The sequence below is a fragment of the Suillus subalutaceus genome, assembly GCF_016647625.1.
Source record: "Suillus subalutaceus strain FC151 chromosome Unknown DFJ58scaffold_36, whole genome shotgun sequence".
In the NCBI taxonomy this organism is placed as follows: domain Eukaryota; kingdom Fungi; phylum Basidiomycota; class Agaricomycetes; order Boletales; family Suillaceae; genus Suillus; species Suillus subalutaceus.
Window position 1 is genome coordinate 57435 of NW_024540285.1, and position 19349 is coordinate 76783.

The 19349-nt window shown below is 47.8% G+C and overlaps 6 protein-coding genes across 6 annotated transcripts; 4 read left to right on the top strand and 2 right to left on the bottom strand.

The window, feature by feature from the left end:
* The first annotated feature begins 554 nt into the window (after positions 1 to 554).
* Positions 555 to 4415, top strand: DFJ58DRAFT_781045 (uncharacterized protein). Its single transcript, XM_041389767.1, has 12 exons — positions 555 to 1166; positions 1224 to 1250; positions 1304 to 1366; positions 1426 to 1647; positions 1706 to 1771; positions 1818 to 1886; positions 1935 to 2248; positions 2310 to 2418; positions 2475 to 3352; positions 3405 to 3555; positions 3613 to 3971; positions 4029 to 4415. The coding sequence occupies exons 1-12, from the start codon at positions 701 to 703 to the stop codon at positions 4230 to 4232; spliced, it is 2928 nt and encodes a 975-aa protein (XP_041245276.1). The 5' UTR covers positions 555 to 700; the 3' UTR covers positions 4233 to 4415.
* Positions 4416 to 4680: 265 nt separating this feature from the next.
* Positions 4681 to 5680, top strand: DFJ58DRAFT_781047 (uncharacterized protein). The gene is made up of 2 exons (XM_041389768.1): positions 4681 to 4878; positions 4930 to 5680. Exon 2 carries the CDS (start codon positions 4964 to 4966, stop codon positions 5537 to 5539), a length of 576 nt encoding a protein of 191 aa, XP_041245277.1. The 5' UTR covers positions 4681 to 4878; positions 4930 to 4963; the 3' UTR covers positions 5540 to 5680.
* A 540-nt stretch (positions 5681 to 6220) lies between these two features.
* DFJ58DRAFT_291201 (DNA-directed RNA polymerase) lies at positions 6221 to 7775 on the top strand. The gene is made up of 6 exons (XM_041379697.1): positions 6221 to 6447; positions 6508 to 6615; positions 6670 to 6799; positions 6850 to 7155; positions 7210 to 7452; positions 7503 to 7775. Exons 1-6 carry the CDS (start codon positions 6310 to 6312, stop codon positions 7655 to 7657), a joined length of 1080 nt encoding a protein of 359 aa, XP_041245278.1. The 5' UTR covers positions 6221 to 6309; the 3' UTR covers positions 7658 to 7775.
* DFJ58DRAFT_875891 (uncharacterized protein) lies at positions 7602 to 9648 on the bottom strand (the record flags this gene model as incomplete). Its single annotated transcript, XM_041394433.1, has 2 exons — positions 7602 to 8248; positions 8423 to 9648. 2 exons carry the CDS (start codon positions 9646 to 9648, stop codon positions 7894 to 7896), a joined length of 1581 nt encoding a protein of 526 aa, XP_041245279.1. The 3' UTR covers positions 7602 to 7893.
* A 295-nt stretch (positions 9649 to 9943) lies between these two features.
* Positions 9944 to 12287, bottom strand: DFJ58DRAFT_781054 (uncharacterized protein). Its single transcript, XM_041389769.1, has 3 exons — positions 11976 to 12287; positions 10111 to 11915; positions 9944 to 10053 (listed from the first exon to the last, which is right to left on the bottom strand). Exons 1-2 carry the CDS (start codon positions 12189 to 12191, stop codon positions 10245 to 10247), a joined length of 1887 nt encoding a protein of 628 aa, XP_041245280.1. The 5' UTR covers positions 12192 to 12287; the 3' UTR covers positions 9944 to 10053; positions 10111 to 10244.
* A 120-nt stretch (positions 12288 to 12407) lies between these two features.
* On the top strand, positions 12408 to 13812 carry DFJ58DRAFT_291260 (uncharacterized protein). Its single transcript, XM_041379698.1, has 3 exons — positions 12408 to 12525; positions 12590 to 12913; positions 12969 to 13812. Exons 2-3 carry the CDS (start codon positions 12710 to 12712, stop codon positions 13539 to 13541), a joined length of 777 nt encoding a protein of 258 aa, XP_041245281.1. The 5' UTR covers positions 12408 to 12525; positions 12590 to 12709; the 3' UTR covers positions 13542 to 13812.
* The last annotated feature ends 5537 nt before the right edge of the window (positions 13813 to 19349 follow it).

The window sequence follows — 19349 nt, forward strand, 5'->3', positions numbered from 1 at the left end:
ATTTGTTTGGATGGACATTGGTGGCTACTAAACAGATCTTCTCACCATTGGGCAATAGAGTGATTCGGAAGATGCCCGAATTTGACAAGTTGCGGGAATTGCGTGAAGGGGTGTGCCATGCGACTGCTTGGCAACATGGCTTTTTACGAAAGGCAAGCAATGTGTTGAGCGTAATAAAGGGTACTAGTCTGTAGGTCAAGTAGTTATAGTCAGGGACGGAGGGTGGCCCGACTGCGGTGATTCAGGTTCGCGGAAGTCAGAAGATGAGATGAATTTGCTATACGTGGTCAACGACGATCAGAATACAGTAGGTTCGATGACTCAAGATTAGTTTGTAAGGTAAGGGTGCAACCACGCAGCAGACTAATTTTCGTAAAAATTGATGTCGAAGACTCGAAGCCAATATACAAGCTGAGCTACTCACGCAGTCAACATGACTCTAGTAGTAAGACCTTCTTTGTTCGGCTTCTCGGCCCTTTTAAGTTTTTTATTTCTCGAACAGAGAAATCAGCCTAAACATACCTATTTGCGGCATTCGCCGCACCGGAGGTTTCTTTCGTACTCCGCGTGGCCGACTTAGTGAGAGGATTTGGGTGAGGTCTCCCAACACCTCATTTCTCTACACCAAAGTCCGTCTTTTTACAAGCGGATTCATTCTTTTCCCTCCTCTTAAATTTCTTCTCATCGTTAAACTCCAACGATGAATACAATGCACGACTCCCACAGGAGGACTTCCATCAGTCAGCTGCTCAATCCATCATCCGACTCCTCAGTCTACTCCCATGCTACTCATCCTTCATCGCCTGTCCCTGTTTCTCAGTATCAACATCCTCCACATCAGCCACAGCCAAACTATAATCAGCCAATAGACTCTGCTTCCTCTTTCCATCTCAGAGCAGCAAGCTGGGAGCCCAGTGACGACCAGTCTGTACCTAAACGTAGAATTGACAATGGGCCAGCTTTACCTCGACAATATCCATTGCCACCTCATCATCATATGCTTACGGAACCTAATGGTGACATGATACCTCGCCAGGGTAGATCAAGGATGGATGATGCTGCAAATTATGCAATGCCAGCAAATTCTTGGCCATCTCAAGCAGATATGTCAAATCCTCCCTATGGATCTCCCATCGTCGCACCAATGTATTCAGACGAGCGAACAGGTAAGTAAGCATGCAAGGCGCACATGAATTCTTATTCAACTCCTTTGTCTACCCCAGCCTTATCGGGCGACTATCCACCGAACAGTTAGCTTATTCTCTGTTGACCCATATGACTGCGCCACTGACTTTGCACTTAGCTCAATTCCATCCCGCACAAAATTACCATCCTCAACAACTACCACCAGGTCATCCTGCTTCATGTAACTATCATCTCTTGATCATCCCTGTTCCCGTTTTCTCAATTTACGCCGATCCTAAGCCTTGCAGCATGCTGAAAGAGCTTCTGTTCGTATAGCGGCCCGCTTTACAGCTCCCTTACCAGGGCAGCCGATTTATGAGATGGCCCCCATGCATCCACCAGCAGGAATTTTCCTGTATCACGCGCCTCCGCTTCCCCCACAAAAGCGTCCGTCGACTGAAGATGACCAGGCACCGAAGGCCAAGAAGGCAAAAACCAAGCCAAAGGCTACGGAGGGAAATGGTACATTTACAATACATCTCGTATGTCATTTTGCATGGTGGCTGATGATATACCCAAGGTTCATCCAAGCGGGGTTATAACGCTAAGAAGCGCAGCGAAGCTGCACAGATTGCGGCCCAAAACGGTCAGTTGATGCGTGGGTGGAACTACGGTTGCTAACTATCCTTTAGCCCAGTTGATGCCGACTGTTTCTTATGCATCGCCCCCTACCGACAAGGGCAAAGATAAAACAGCAGAAGGTAAACCGCTATTTCCGCTGACATTTAATGACTATTGACATTCAAAAGCTCCAATGCGCATGGTGACGGGCGATCATGGACAAAACACCGACGCTGCAGCTCAGCTGCACCCCGAATTACAATTTGCTCGATGCATGTCGAATCGATATAGATCTGAACAGTTCCCGCGTTGTGTATCGTGCACGCGTCGCTGGGCTGGTGACACATGCAGATTCCAAGGCATACGATTTTTCTTGAAAGACAATCAGAGAAATATTGTTGGTGTCAGCTTCGTTGAGAACCAGCGACCTGATGCACCAAGCATGAGTTTTCCCGTGAGCTGGAATGTCTCGCTGACCCCCACGCATATACGGCGAACGAAAGTGAGAGATAATCCGTTCTGAGTTTTGACGAAATGTCGAGTCTGACCATTTGAGTAATTAGAGGACGATAGCTCAGGCTCTTCTCCCAACGCTTCTTCAGGAGCTGCAACACTTGAACTTCCCAGAGATCATCCGGAGGACTCGAGAAAGCGAAGTGCGTGCCACTTGTGGTCAGTGTTACGCGACCTTTTATTTTTCGTATTTGCCTAATAATATTTAATCACAGATACCTGCATGACCTCGATTTTCTCCAGCAGTTGGATGTGTCGATTATGCGGCAGAGAAGCATGTGCAGAATGTTTTGAACAAGTGAAAGATCTCACCGAAGATAAACCTGGTGCAAGCCAGGCCGAGATCGCTGCTCTCCAGGCCCGCCGAGAAAAACACGCTCATAGCAACCCATTTTTCTTGTCTTGCACGCGGCGGAACGAGCATCATGCGAAGGACTTTTCACCGATGTCGCGCTTTTGTAAGGCCGAGCTTGCACAAGCGATTAAAGATATGGAAGCCATGCTTCAGGAGCCGGATAATGATGCACTTCCTGATGCCGGATCAATAGATCCATTACTGCAGGTAGAGCAAGCGCAGGCGAATGGGGGCACTTCGTCCTCTGCCCAGGCTTCAGATTCACAGATCGGCGGCGAGGTATCCGCATCAGCGCCAGAGCAGTTAATCTCCTCTGCTCCCCAACACGGCCTATCACAAGACGGCGTCTTCCATCCAGAATCAGCGCCAATAACTGCATCATCTGCTTCACAGGTCGCCGAGCTACCGCTGTCAGCCCCCGTAGTGCCATCGTCCGCTGATCAGAGTTCTTTTGCCTCAAGTGAAATACCCTCACATCCGACCACCACTATCGCGGATTCACAGCTTACTGAGGAAATTTTCCGCCCGTTGTGGGCTAAAGGAGATCCAATTATGGTCACCGAGTTGCTGTCCAAGTTCCAGATTCAATGGACGCCTGAGTATTTCGTAGAGAAGTACACCTCTCAGAGCTGCCTCATTTTGGAGTGCCAGAGCGATGTGAATAAGCGCGTGACGGTAGGCGAGTTCTTTTCGTGGTTCGGAAAATATGAAGGGCGGGTGGAGTGCTGGAAGCTCAAGGTGAGTGTATCGCGGCCGTGGCTCCTGACACACGCTTAGTGCGTATCTCTAGGATTGGCCACCGTCAACAGATTTCAAGACCGCATTTCCTGAACTTTTTGAGGACTTCAGTCGGGCTGTTCCCGTGCCCAATTATGTTCGTAGGGATGGAACCCTCAACATTGCTTCACATTTCCCCAGCAATACAGTTGCACCGGATTTGGGTAAGCATCAAGATGACCACGAATAAAGATTGGCTGCTCATCGAAGCTTCATTCCAGGACCCAAGATGTACAACGCAATGTCGTCGTTCGAGTCAGCAGGCAGCAAGGGGTCGACAAGACTTCACATGGACATGGCTGATGCCGTAAATATTATGACATACGCATCTACTACGCCAGATGGCAAACCAGGATGCGCGGTATGGGACCTCTTCCGTGCCCAAGATGCCGAGAAACTGCGTAGTTTCCTTCGGAGGAAGTTCAAGGGCTCATATCAACACGACCCGATCCACTCACAGCAGTTCTACCTGGATAGTCAGCTACGGAAAGAGCTGTATGATACGCATGGCATCAAGAGCCATCGGGTATATCAAAAACCAGGAGAAGCCATATTCATTCCAGCCGGTTGCGCTCATCAGGTTCGTCATTTACGCCTTTCCTGTGCTCTGACGCTCATATCACGATTTGCAATGCAGGTGTGCAATCTCGCGGACTGTATCAAAGTCGCAGTCGATTTCGTCAGCCCCGAGAACATTGCGCGCTGCGAGAAATTGACACGCGAATTCCGAGAGCAAAACCAGTCCATGGCGTGGAAGGAGGATGTTCTCCAACTCCGGACAATGATGTGGTTCGCGTGGCTTTCGTGCTGTCGGCAAGAGAAAGAGATGAACGAGCCCTGAAGCTTAAGGTGCATGTGGATTATCGTGGATATTCTGTCCCTTGTGGTGATGGCGATATTTTGTATGATAGAGAGGTTTAGTATTGTATGGGGGAAACCCAATTAATCGGTCGATGTGCAATGTGTGCTTTCTATTTTTCATTTGCTTTCTTGTACATGCGTAATTTCAGTGCTTTCGTGGTTATCTGCGCATGTGAGTTTATCTGCACTGCGGCCTCGGATCCGGAGATTGATCCCTCACAATCTTATCGCATAACTTGTGGACTGGTAATTTACCTCATGGTATCACCACGACTTTTGACATTTTTGAACGTTTGAACTCCGACCATCGCACTGCCATGTAGCACAATTGACAGAAGTCATTATATTCAATTGGGACAAGATATTACGGCAGGCTGGCGGCTATTTGGATCCAAGGGGTTTGCCAAACAAAGCCGCACACCTCGCACCACTTTCACCCACGATGCATGGGGATGCATCCCATCAAGTACGTGCATATCATCGCTGCAATGTCAACATTCGTCCTGGTTGCACAACGCACATATACATTCAACGTGCCACTCAATCACCGGCAACATCTTTTGTGTCATGTACCCATGAAGCCTGCCACCACTGTGGACCTTGTCCACAGAATGTGGCTCGTTATTCTATCAACCAAGCATATAAGTCACCCCGCTGTGTGGAACATCGAAACTCACCTTTCTCTCACTCTACCCTCACCTCTTCCCGATCATGATTGATATTTGCAACACAGACGCCGTTACTTTGGCTAGAGATAATGCTGCCAAGAATTTCTCGTGGTACATTTCGCCAGGAAGGCCCATGATCCCCGTTAGGTCCAAATCAAGCTTTGCTCCTCGGGCATGGACGCCACCGAGGCCGGCAGACACATCAGCTGAGGAGCAATCACCAAAATATTTAGCCAACTGGCATCTTCTGGGTATTAGACTGACGAGACCAACATTGAATCAATGCCTACAGTCTTATTTCCGTAGGATGCAACACGTTATGACCCGAATATGCCATCCTTTGTCCATCCACAATGAAGCCTGCTCGATCATGCATTCGTTGATGAACGCCACATTCATTCACCCAAATTTATTGGCTGAGGGACTATTCATCGCCGGAACTGCTCGACTCCAGTACACCCGGACCGTGGCACTGCTCATACACGATGTTCTCATAGAACTCAATATGACCGACTGGCATGTCATGCACGCTGTGGGAGTGCACCTCGAAACATTTGCGACGTGGACTCTACTCGACGTTTTTCGTAATGTATGTCGATCTCTCGTGGCTAAATTTTGATATGCCAAACCACTCCATAGTTTTCGGACGATTCCAAGTGTATGTTTAATGCGACTGGTTTGAAGGAAACTAACGGCACACTCGATGCTATTCAAGACCAACAGTTCAATGTGGCAGCTTTATATGGCGATCTTGTTTCGTGTGGCGTTATCCCTCACAATCTATTTGTTTCCGTCATAAACACCTTATTGGACAACATATCATCGATATACCAGTATCGCTTCGTTCATCTCCTGGTGCTGCGAGCAACATTCCAATCTGTATTCCTTATACACCCTGATTTTTTACTTGACTGGCGGAACAGGTTGCTCTTTCCAATGCAAATCAAGCTGCGTTTCGATGACGAGATGATCCAAAGATGGATTATCGTAAGTAGTTGTACTGCCGATTTACTTGATATTAATATACTCGTTATTGTGACCAGGAGATCTGCAGCTTGATCGATAAGGCTTACTTGAACGTCCAAAACCAAGCCACCGTGCCACAAACTACCAACTCACCAGCCGGAAAACACACATGGGATAGGCAGCTCACCAGACAGGATCTGCGCGATTTAACCCAAAATCAAGTCTGGAGGGCGGGAGGTGTGCATACGATGATGTATTAATGTAGATTTGGTCTGTTGTAATTCAAGTTCTTATACCCGACTATAGACCTCAGAGTAGTGAACTTGTGAAGGAGCGCGCAGGAGGTCACGGGATTTCCATCTATTTCCATCTTGGGTCCAAAAATTTCTGCCATACATACTCACATGCACATCTACTAGAGGTATGCCGCCAGCAATCACATATGATCCCAGGAAACACGTTGGGGTTCACCCAGAACGCGTCTCCCATGTTTCCAGCACGAACTTTCCTGGACACTACCCAGATGAGGACCACTCATGGGACCTTGAGAGATTCAAGAAGGTGCGTCTTGGCCCTAAAACTCGATCTGCATTCGACTAATCCACGGCCTTGCAAGGATAGGGACTGACCGTCAAAATAGAAAGATTATCGAACCGATCCATCGATTTTGACCTAGTAGGTGTGGATGCATCAATCGCAAATGCTTATAGGAGAATACTGATCGCCGAGGCAAGTCAAATTAGTTTTCATTCGCAGTGCGATCATCTGACGTACTCTCCCAAGGTTCCAACAATCTGTGTCGAAAGAGTTTACGTTTGGGACAACACTTCGGTTGTCGTCGATGAAGTGTTTGCACAGCGGATAGGTCTCGTGCCTCTAAACGTCGATCCGGCCCTCATGGATATGAAACAAAGCTAGTTAAAAATTTGCCATGGATGTTCTTCATGCTAATCCCTTTGACAGGCCAAAATGACCAGGCCACTGACCGCAATACACTCGTGTTCCGGTTACAAGTTGCCTGCGAGCGTCGGAAGAATGCGCCAAAAGATACCACAGACCCAAGCAAGATGTATATCAACCATGAGGTCCTGTCCTCACATTTGAAATGGGTTCCACAAGGAGAACAAGAGATTGTTATGGCAGATAATCCCCCTGCACCTACGAATTTAAACATTGTGCTGACAAAACTACGGCCTGGGCAAGAAGTTGACATGGAGCTACATGCTGTTAAGGGAGTAGGGAAAGATCACGCAAAATTCTGTCCAGTTGGTGAGCGACCACTCTGAAGGAGCAGTAGCTGGATGTCTAAACTCCAAGTAACAGCGACGGCGTCATATCGTCTACTACCGTTGGTGATTTTGAACCCAGAAAAGCCCGTACCTCGAGAGCTTGCAGAAAAATTTCAAAAATGCTTCTCGCCGGGTGTCATTCGAGTAGATCCTCAAACGAAAGCTGTCAGCGTGGACAGTAAGAAAACGCGAAACGAGACGATGGGTAGAGAAGTGTACAGACATCCAGAGTTTGAAGGATGCGCTCAACTTGCTCGAGTTCGAGATCATTTCTTATGTATGTGTCCTTTCCTCGTTTCGTGTGCTTCGACTGATATCCCTGCATAGTTAACATAGAGTCTGAAGGATTTTATCCTCCACAACGTCTACTTCCAGAAGCAATTGCTGTTATGCGAGCCAAGATTGCTACTATCAAACTCGCCGCGGAAACGCTACTAAATAATGGTGACGGTCTAGGTGACGTTGAGATGGCAAATGCTTAGCTACGTATGCTACCCCCCTGTATTCTCAGAGGTCACATCTGTACTATTTCCACTTTATTATCTTCGTAGCTGTTTTATCATGCGAGTGCTTTTCATTCAACAACAGAAAACATCCTACTAGTACAATATATGTGTATCTACATACTGTGATAAGTCCTAAAGTACGTACACTCGTTCTGGGAGGCGCACATGGCATAGTGAAATAAAGTTGCCGGAGTCGAGCCATTGTGGCTACGTCATAACCCTCTGGATGCTTTAGAGTCTAGTATTATTTCGTGAACTTGGTCCCATCCTTGAGGTAGTGTTGAGTTGAACATGGTCGTAAAAGGACCAGGGGAACCTTCCCCCCAAATGGTCTCAAGTTCGGGAAGTATGTCAAGGAGGATACGAGCAACCGCTTCTGGGTCACTGATGTGAGAATCAACAAGTCTGGGATATTTGACCAGTCGATTGCAAACACCACCGCCTGGTTTATCACCCCGCAGTCCGTCCAGCTTGGTGGCGTCGATAGCCAGGTTAAAGAAGTGAAGATTGGGGCACAACTCCAGAAGCGAAATGAGACCGTGAAAGGTGATTCCAGGATTCTGATTGCTACGTGGGTCAGTCATGTTGAAATCTGCAAACGGTGCCGTTCCCTCTAGGTGTATTGACATCATTGGACCAAAGGACATATGTGGTAGTCCAACAGGCAGGGGTGGTATAGGTGGGAAATCATCATCGGGGAGGTCCATAATAGGCAAGGGTTGGGAAGGAACCTGTGGGTACAGATTGCGACAGTCGAACAGCTCAAGTTCCTCCAGTAGTGGCCAAGCAGAAGCCATGGCACGCAGATCATTATCTGCGGGCAAGAACAATGGCGTCATCATTATGCGCAATACACGAAGGTTGCAGCATAGGAAAAGGGGTCGGAGTACGTTGGAGCTGTTGACGACACCGCTGCTCAGAAGGGGAACGTTCATGCGAAATTCTTCAAGGTTGCTACAAGACACATTTTGACCGATGGGTTGCAGAATGGGCTCGATCGTTTCCACACTAACACCCCCCGACCTGTACACCGGAAGGAAAATATCCATAGATTTGGGCAAGTTCCTTATAGCTTGAAGGATGGAATGAACAGTTACTAGGCTGTTGGCTTGAAATTGGAGAGTGTGCAACGATGGAAATGAGAGCGAATTTACGGGCAGATCAAGATCAGATATGTTGTCAACGCGCAACCGAAGGATTCTGAGCGATGACAGTGCGGAAAGGTTGAGGATGGATTCGCAGCCCACGGGGCTGTAGTCCAGCACCTCGAGCTTCTTCCAAGAGCAAATTACTCGGGATAAGCAACTTTCGGCTTTAGTTTCGCATCCTTCCGACAGATAAAATGTCAATCCCAGCGTATTCAGCTCCGGGCAAAGTCCCCGGATTTTGGACAGGAGTAACGGGGTGGATTTCGGGCTCCACTGAAAGCTTGATATGCGAAGAGATAATAAACGTGGATTGAGCAGTGGCCAGAGTAGAGCAAGACTAAGTTCATCACTCCAAGCCAGGTGGGTGAGATTGGGAAGGAGTGGAGTGGGAACTTGAAGAACGTGGAACACTCCTAGGTCATCAGGGACAGCTCTGACTCTCCAGCCCCCTTCGTATCCAGAAAGCTCTATTTTGTGGACGCGATACGCGTACTTGTGAAAAACAGATAGATCCGGTCCCGCATCAGCGTCGATTTCTGACGTGTCCTGTTCGATAAGCGGATCAGCGTGAGGAGCAACATATAGATACCGAAGACGTGCCTCTTCGCTCAACTTCACGTTAGCATCGTAGATGCACGACACTAATGGGTACAGGCTACGTAGCTCGCTCCAGAGAGCATCCAGTGAGGGATCACTGAGAGCGCTGCAGGTTCTGGCGAGTGCTGCGAGAGTCCGGCGGCTGACTTGCTCACTATCAGCAGCCTTGATAAATGTGAAGATGTGATCTAAGATGTCTGGAACGAGTAGCGCGTGATGCATTTCGACAATTCAATAGTTGTTGTTCGCAATGTCAGCTGTAAGCGAGCTAGAGGAAATATTTTAGTAAAAGAAGGTGGGCAAGAAGTAACCAGATGATACCTCAGGCCTCAGTTCCTCAGCGCCACGAACAAACAGCTGCGGTATACTAGGCGCGAATTAAACACAACTTAAGTATTGAACGAAAAAGGAAAATAACTATAACTTACGGAGGTTAGCGGCAGCGATTTAGTCATGCTTAGAGGTAGCATACGAGTGTCTGGCAACTCGAGATGTTACATTGACTAGCTGGTAAGCATCGGCCATCATTATTTTCAAATTTGATGTACATGTACATGTAGGTACGGGTACGTAAGAACCCAATGGTTCTAAGTACTTTGACTAAGTACCATAATCAATGGTCAAATCGTACGTCGTCTGTCCCGTGAATGTCCCGAGATTTCTCTGGTAACTGGTACAATTAAGTAACTACACAAGAAACGCACACCGGTCATATAGTAATCTGCCTGAAGGTTATCATGTATGAAGACTGTCGAGCCATGATATAGACTCTCAGCAGGGAAATTCATACGTAGTTATACATAACAAATACGCCTGGATTATATCTGGGAAACAGGCTGAGGTGTAGCATGTCTCGCATCGTTTCTGAGTTCCATCATTCTCTGACGAACGATGTTCCACTTTTGAGGAACCATATTGTGTGGAGGCATGTTTTGAGGTGGAGCTGGCAGTAGAGCGTTTGGCCCCGCAAGGGGATCAAGCTCAGGAAGTATGTCGAAGAGGATGCGAGCCACCACCTCAGGATCGCTAATGGGCGAATCGATAAGCCTGGCATACTTGACCAGTCGATTACAAACTCCGCCGCCTGGATTATCACCTTGCAGATCATCCAGTTTGGTAGCATCGAGCGCTAGGTCAAAGTAGTAAAGATTTGGGCATATTTTCAAGAGCGAAATGAGGCCGTGAAAAGTAATTTCAGCGGTTCGTGATCTGATGGGGAAGAAAAGGTCTGGTGGGGGAAACGCTGGGAATACTGGAAATACTGGAGGGGGAATGGTAAACACAGGTAGGTACGGAAACTGATTCGCCTGACCAGCGTTTGCCAGAGGTATTGGCATAGGTACGTGGTGGTGCTGGGCCATTACAGTAACCACCGGAGGTTGTGGAGCTTGATTTGGCTGGCCAAGACCCGCGGTAGTGATGGGTGGTAGAGACGGTTGAGGATTGGGTGGAAGAGGGGGTGGAGGTGGGGGTGGGGGTGGAGGGGGAGTCTGAGTCGCTACACGTGGTCGTAAATCGATCAGCTCGAGTTCCTCGAGCAGTGGCCAAGCGTAAGCCATCGTTTCCAAATCGTCATCACTGAGAGTGAATGGCGATGACATTCGTATGGACAGTGTGCGAAGTTCACGACACACGAAGAGGGGTCGTAGGATCCCAGAGACATTGTCAGGATCATCTCCTAGAAGGAATGGGAGATTCAGACTGAAATGTCGAAGTTCGTGGTACAATGCATCTCGACTGACGAGGCCCAGGAGAACTCCGACAATTTCCGGACTGCAAGTTCCTCTGCGGGAGCGCCCTGCAAACACGTCAATTTTCAAAGATTTAGGAAGGCTTTTCATTGCTTTCATAAGAGTGATAGCAGTGTCCAAGGTGTCAGTTTGGAACTGGAAAGCTTGCAGCGATGGAAATGAAAGCGAGTCTGGAGGTAGGTCAATGACGGATGCGGAGTTGACTTGCAGACGGAGAATTCTGAGAGATTCCATCCCAGACAGGCATACAAGACCTTCAAAGGTCATGGGGTTGCAATCCAGCTCCTCGAGTTTGGCCCAAGAACCGATTACCCGAGATATGCAATGTGTGCTTTGAGTTAATTCCGAGTCTATATGTCCATCCCAAGAGTGAACTTGCAGTGTCAGTGATTTGATTTTCGGGCAAAGTCCAGGAATTTTGGTCAGGGCAAATAGAGTAGATGCTGAGCTCCAGCGGTGGCTGGGTATCTTCAGAGATAGTAAATGTGGACCGAGCAGATGGCGAAGCAAATTGAGACCCATCCCAGGTGCCCAAGCTAAGTGCCTGAGGTTTGGTAGGAGAGGGGAGTTCAGTGGATAATAGAGTAATGCGCCTAAATCCTCGGTGACAGATGGGTAACCACCATTGCGTCTCCAGAATCTTTGTTGTCCGGAAAGGTCTAATCTGCGGACACGATGAGCATATTTGTCGAAGACAGAGTAATCTGGTCTCGTGTCATCGTTAGCTTCAATCGTGAGCTGTGAGATAGAATGTGATGATTCAGCTTGAAACGTGGTAAACAAATGTAATAGACATGCCTCATCGCTCAGTGGTATAGTGTTTGTGGCGTAAATGCACGATGCTAACGGACGCAAACTATCCAGTTCGCTCCACAGAGCATCCAGAGAGGCCTCACTGAGGGCACTGCAGGTTCTAGCTAGTATGGCAAAGGTACAACGACCCGTTTGCTTATCTTCCTTGATAGAGGCGAAGATGTAGGCTCGGACATCTGGAATGAGCAACGCATGATGCATGTCGATATCCCAGACACCTGGTGATTAAATGGGAACAAGTGGATTTCAACGTTCACGAGGGCGCTAGACCAAGTTCTCAGCTATAGTAGCCGTTAGTATGAACAGCCTTTGTATGTAATATGCGGCACATCCTGCACATGCATCTAGCCCAAATCAACACATGACAGGATTAATAATCACTGCGAAAATAACCCGATATAGTGTGCTAGCCCAAGACTTCTTCAACTCGGATTTGACATCTATAGCACATCAGTACTCGGGATTCATATTCGCTGCATCGAGTGACTTCAGCCTGCGCTTGCAAGACACTTTGCTATGCCCCAGATTCGTAAAAGTATGTAGTTAATCAACTCTATGAAAATAATATACTCATTCGTGATATCGACACCGCGGAATAGAAACCTCCAAGCGAGGGACGACCCACAAACGTCAAAAGTTGAAGCATAAGGTCTCACAGGGCAGAAAGAAAGCTAAGAAAGAGGCCCGGAAAGAACAGGCTGCTGGAAAAAGTGAGTCCCATGCATTGTTATAGGCAAACTGCTTCGTTCAGTGTTCTGAGACAGTCATCCTCGCATCAATATTTTTTTCTGTTCGGCTGTTTATCTCCTTGTGCTCATAGTCTTTGTGTAGCCCAGAAAAAATCCAAAAAAGATCCTGGAATCCCGAACAATTTTCCCTACAAGGATCAGATACTCGCGGAAGTTGCAGAGTCACGACGTCAAGTAAGAAAGCACTAATCCATATGAGATTTCCCCTACTGATTTGATTGCACTACAGGCCACCGAGGAAAAGCAGCGACGTAAAAATGAAAAACGCCCTGCTCTTACTGGACTCGACGCCGAAGACGCCGAGGATTCTCAAAAAAACATCACGGATGTTGACGTCGACGAAAATCAAAATGATGGGCAAGGCTTTGATGGCATTATGTCCATTCGTCCTGCACCTCTAGTGCCATCCAAAAAGAAATCTGTAGAGCCTTCGAATTCAGGACCTGTCATACCGGTCACTGAAGGACTTCAATCTCTCCGTGAGGTATTGCAAAAAGCGGACGTTCTACTGCATGTAGTGGATGCATGGGACCCCGCAGCAGGCCTCAGTGAGGCTTTGTTTAGAGAGGCGACAGGCAAAGATATCATACTTCTCGTGAACAAGCTTCGTCAGCATGAGCGGTCTTTGTATGTAATATACCGCGGTGACACATCATGCATCCAGTCCAAATTGAACACATGCGCCGAGATTCCCCGACTCCACTTTAGTGGAGGAGGGTTCTGTGGCCAAGCAAATGGTTGCAAACGGACCCCACGGTGGGCGTGGGAAAGTATTGCGCTAGCCTTTTTCTTTCTCAATTAAACGCTTGCAGATACACTGAAGCACATGTGAGTATAATTCCCTCTCAATTCGTTCGTTTCATTGCAGTATAGCTCGTGTGTTTTCAGGGGTTTTCTTACAAAGTTGCCCTGTCGTTTGGCTCGCGTCCTCGATGAAGGACGATGTCTTCCTTGCGATAAGCCCCATGATGTTAAGCACTATCCTCGTTATTATGATGCCCTCTATTATCCACAATTTAATCTTGCGTTTTCTGAAACATCCGAAAGTTTTTGCACATGGTTGAAGTCTTCGCTTAAATCTAGATCTTATCCTTTGTGTTGCTCGAAGTGCGGCCGCTGGTCAAATTTTCATGGTTGTGTTTCATACGACGGTGTTTGTATCACTATATGCCACCAACGACCATGACACCAAGTGAATTTGCAGACGCGGGTTACCATCATTGTGTTGTCTTTCGCAAGCTTTCCTCTCGTGAAGCTCTCTCTGTTGAGAAGTGTCTGTCAGTGCCTTCAAGACTAGCCTAGACGTCTACCCAATATGGTTATACCACAGCGAGGAAATTCAAAAGCGGCATTTATCGGTCCTCCTGGATGGTGTCTTGGTTGAGTGTGTTTCTCGTCTCTCTGTTCCGCGAGGAAAAACGAAAAACGATCGTGTGCGCGCAGTGCTATATCATTTCGTTGCTACCCGACTACGAGTAATGCATTCGAGCAAGGATCAAGTACAAACATTACTTTCCCGCACCCCAATCACTGCAGAAGGTAGCCAGTTCGTTCCTCGTTTGGCAAGGTACTTCGGTGATATGTATGGAAAAAAGGTTTGTGAAGCTCTGTCGACCGCCGCCGCCATAAGTTTGTGTCATTTAGTTCAGAGGCTTCATAAGCTAACTATCAAAGCGCTTTCAGATTGTATACATAGCCTACCTTCGAAGGGGCGTCCATCAATAAACCGCCAAGTACACACAGCCCGTTTTGTGGACTTGCTCAAGGATGGGAAGGGAAAAAAGAAAGGCCATGGATAACTTGAAGGCAACTGGCCAGTCGCCCACTAAAAATATTCTTTTACCGCTGTGCTTGATAAGGATGAGCTCAAATATACTATGGTCGAGTAGGTTCAAGTGATTGTTTTTCTTGGTGGCTTCTTTGTCTTGGCCCGAAACCGTATAAATGATCTACAATATTGTCTGTGTCTTCTTGCGGAGTCGGGGATTGGCGCTTGCGCCGCTACGATAGTAATTATCAAACGCGAACATAACCCGCCGGTAGGGTTGTCGCAGAGTTACTAAGGGTCGTAGCCTAGCCGTGGCACTACTAGTAACCTGGTCCACCAGGCCCTAGTAATAAGATGGGCCATTCATTTGAAAACGGAAACGATCTTGTAAAGTTGAGAAGCTGTATGGCTTTCATCTACATAGACAAGTAAAATGTAACGCTCACGAGGTGTATAGCCGGGTGCGAAATAGTCTGTAAAGCCCACAACTTCAAGAGAAAACATTAAAGTAATTAGTTTAGTAGATGACCTCGTGAATCATGATTGATGTGAGGTAGGACGACCACAGCTAAAAAACAATCCGCAACACCTAACTTCATAAGAAACAACTCCCGTCCCACCACTTGAGCCTTGCGTTCCTGTTGGTTGCTCTTGAGATACTTGTGTCCCTGGCACAGCCCGAGGCTGTTCTGGTTGCGTTGAACTTCCAGCCTCGTTGCTGTTTGTACGTTGCATAGCTGCAGCCGCTTCAGCGTCAGTCTCAGGGGTAATAGCATATCTCTGTAAATCTGTTAAGAGGGTCAGATATTGGCATTGTCGAGCGCTCACATCTTCTTCGCGACAGGGAGCTACATCGACTACACGTCTAGAAATTCCGACAGGAAATGAGCTGAAATTCCAACGCCGGGGCTGGAGTGGTATCGGTTGCGGCGCGTTTAGAGGTCGAGTGCTGAAACGCAGTGAACCGAGCAAATTACGCCAACGAAGGGAAGGCAATGAACTCGCAGGAGGAGCTGCGGGACGAGGAGTGCTGTTCGTATCAGCGTGCCAGAAGTCTTTGCCCTGTACGAATGTTAGACTTGCAAGATCCGAGAAACGAAGGATTATACTGACATATTTTGCCAAGCCTCTGTTGTTGGGCTGCTGCTCGGAGACCAAACGGGGATTGAGATCTAACGAAATGAAATGAGGAAAGGATGAGGCTTACAACCGTTTGCTGTACATGTCTCGCACGTTCCTTGGTAAAGAAGTAAGATACCACAAGAAAAAGGAACGGAAACCGCTTGCCTTGAGCTTCGCGTCTGGTTTTGTATCGCTCTCATCCGCACTCTGAATGACAACCAAACCACACTTAGAAAGGACCCTGACATCACATAGACACACTCACATGATCATCGTCTGTATGTTTGAGCGCTGTCTCCGGGCTCCATATATATATATTTCCATCCAATCCACCACTGGTGATATATTTTCCATCAGGGGAAATGACAACAGCCCAGACATCGTCGTCGTGCAAGAGTGGGTCGCCAACTGGCTGATTTGTCTTGAGGTCCCAAACGCGTACTGAGCGGTCCCTTGCCGCGCTGACAAGGTGGCTTTCATCGGGGGAAAGACAGAGGGAGCGTACGCCTTTAGTATGACCTCGAAAAACAACGACCTCCTTCCCATCAATCGACTGCCATTTTCGAATGGTGCGATCCACTGATGCAGAGAAAATGTGTGCACCATCCTTGGACCAACACAACGACATCACCTCATAGTCATGGCCCTTGATCTCCAGGAGCAGCTCCCCGTCCTTTGACCATATGCAGATCACCTTGTCCTCCCCGCCGCTCGTGAACTTGTCCCCTTGTGGAGAGTATTTGACAGCGAAAACCCTCCCACGGCTGGCCTCTATCGGTGGTGCTATTTGTCGGCCAGTATCAGGGTTCCAGCGTCGTATGGTGCCGTCTTCCGATCCACTTGCTACCTCCTGGGCATTGGGAGACCAATCAATGCACCTTATTATACCATCATGCCCCTCCCATGGTTCGCCAACCATGTTGCCCTTTTTGATGTTCCACAGTCGTAGCTTGCCATCTGAGCTTCCGCTTACGACCATTGATTCATCAGGAGACATTTCCATTGAGTTTACTGGTTGTCCGTCACTATTCCATGGCCTTCCCACTGGCTCTCCATCTATTGTCCACTGACGAATTGAACCATCGCCTGACGCGCTTAGTATATTGCAACTGGTGCCCAAACAGGCAAGGCTGGAAATGAATTTGGAGTTACCCTCGATGATGCACTCCGGCTTCAAGCTCCCTGGCGGACGTTCTGGCGCTGGTTTCTTCCACGATGTGGTCCGAGTATTGTGGTCGACGAAGTAGGACCCACCGAGTGGTGAGATGTGCCATTCGCATCCGGGAATGAGTTGTTTGGGATAATCTATGTTTCACCATGAGTTCCTTGCTGCTAGTGACACATTATTCACCAACCTAGTCGCACCCCTGGTAAAGGTCGGTTCCATGAAGCCAATGGGAGTGTGACATCTTGATATTCTATAGTACCATCGAACAGCTTATACTGCCGCCATTGAGGAGGAAGTGCTTCATTCCCGCCTGCTTTTTGTTGAGTAAGCCAGTAGGTATTAAAATGCGGTTACTCACCTTCCCAAAGTGCATCTTGGCGATATTGTGCACCATAGGGTGGCGGATCCTTCTCCTTCGTTCGACGAGGTGTGCTAACCACCGGTGAGTTCAACGTCACTCTTTGTTCTCCATCTCTCTGATGTGCTGATGTGCTTGACTTGGCCATGGCGCCGACGAAGAAAGGATTTAATTACTGCTGTCTTTACCGACGCGTTGATAGAGCTCGGTAGTATGGAAAATGAATTGTTGATGGCGAGGAGAGATGGTGGAAGTGCTGAAGAGACCTGCGGGAAAGCCAGCTGCGCACGCTATAGTATGAAGATGGCCATGAATAGCAAGCTGGTAAAATGTAAGATAACAGACTGCATTTCTAATATTGTACATGCGCGTGTCTATCCGAATTAGCATGAGATGACGCCAATTTGTGAGTGACTCGCTTTTTTACTTGAAGAGCGAGAACCCCTGGATCACAGCCTAATGGGGAGAAAAAAACACTCGTGATGATGCCAAGCTACGTGACAGTGTGAGGAGCTTTATATAGTGGCACCCCGATGTGAACTCACTGATACGACAAGGCCGATGTTGACGGTGATATGCATCCTTGAACGTGATGCATGACGGGCCAGAAGGTGACGTGGTTTGACTGGACAATATTGGCTTTGGGAAGTTAACCCACGTAGTGACTGTATGCTCGCGATGAGGAGAAGAAGGTCAGATGATTGGAGCGACGCAATGAAGGTAGTGTTGTAAGAACACTTTACGCCATCGTCTTTGCCCTTTGAAAGTCCCGGCTTGGGGGGCTTGAGCTTTCAAAAAATTCAGGCCGAGCCGTAAGTCAATACCAGGCCAAAGCCGCGGCTTAGCCTAGGCTCATTCACGCCTTTAGAAGCAGAAAACGAGCCTGGTCAGCGAAATGTAATTTTGTAACTCCACCGAGATTTCGGACAGACAAGAAATCCATTTGCTCATTGTCGTGCGCAACCTTCGTCGACTCATAATCATGCACAAGCAGACACTGAAGGCCACCGCAGAGCGAAACGAGTTGCTGCGTGCGACACCTCAGTCCGTGATTCTGCCGTCCCAGTGCACTGCATCATTCAAGAACATAGCAGGAACTAATAAACGAGTGTGAGAATTGAGGATGATTTTTTCGCAAGGATTGTACAAGACAATAAGATCTGTTCGAGCCTATACTGTCGAGAGAAATTGGTAAGATTGGCCTGTCGGTCAGCTGGTCGAACGTAAATCATACCATACCTTGTAGAGATAAAGTATGCCGACCTTGCTTTTCGTAGTTGTAGGCTGCGACAACACCAGTGACTGATTTAGCTCATCATAGCATTATTTGAACATGTTCTCTGAGTACGCCAGTTTTGCCGTCGGATTGAATACTATAATAGAACAGATGTCAAAGTCGGGATGACTGAAACAGAAAATGACGAACACATAGCTTTGTGGTATGAATATAGGTGAAAATGAATCAGATTGAAGTAGAGATGTAAAAACAGACAATCACAGGCAGAAGTATAAATCTGCCAATGTAGATAAAAAGGAGAGATCAATATGAATTCAGCATGCGTTAAGCTCAGCCCACCTGGCAGGCAGACATCGGATGGATGTAACCTTGTTGAGGTCATCCGGAACCTACTTCTGGCTTTAATAGATACATCAACAGAAGGGGAAAAACACGAATAATGGACTTGAAGTAGGCACTGGACAGGTGCCACTCATCAACAACGCACAGAGCTCAATTGGTCATTAAGGCCAAAGAGCCCATCAAAGAAGTTGGGACCATGACTTGTGCCAGAGAGCTCACGGCCGCTGAGCAATGCGCGACCGGTTAGCTATTGATATTGAAAGGCAGCTGGGACAGGTGGGCAACATGATAACCTGCTACGAGGTTGCATGATTATTCTGGGACGTGACGGGAAAACAAACAAAGGAACTCGGCTTATATAAACTCGAGGGTCGAGTGGTGAAGATGTTGTCTTTCCAGAGGGTGAATATCGTTGGGTTATGAGTGTTCACGTGACGGAGGAGAGAAAAGGTGAAAACTCAAGTTTACATTGGGTCGGGTAAGGACAGAACCAGGGTCTGATTTGCATCCGTTTACGTGGTCTCGCAAAGTACTCCCAGACGCTCGAATTTTGTCCACGTCGAGTTTGAGTAGCACTAGTGTGGGGTCTTACGTCTGTACCACGTCGGTTTATAC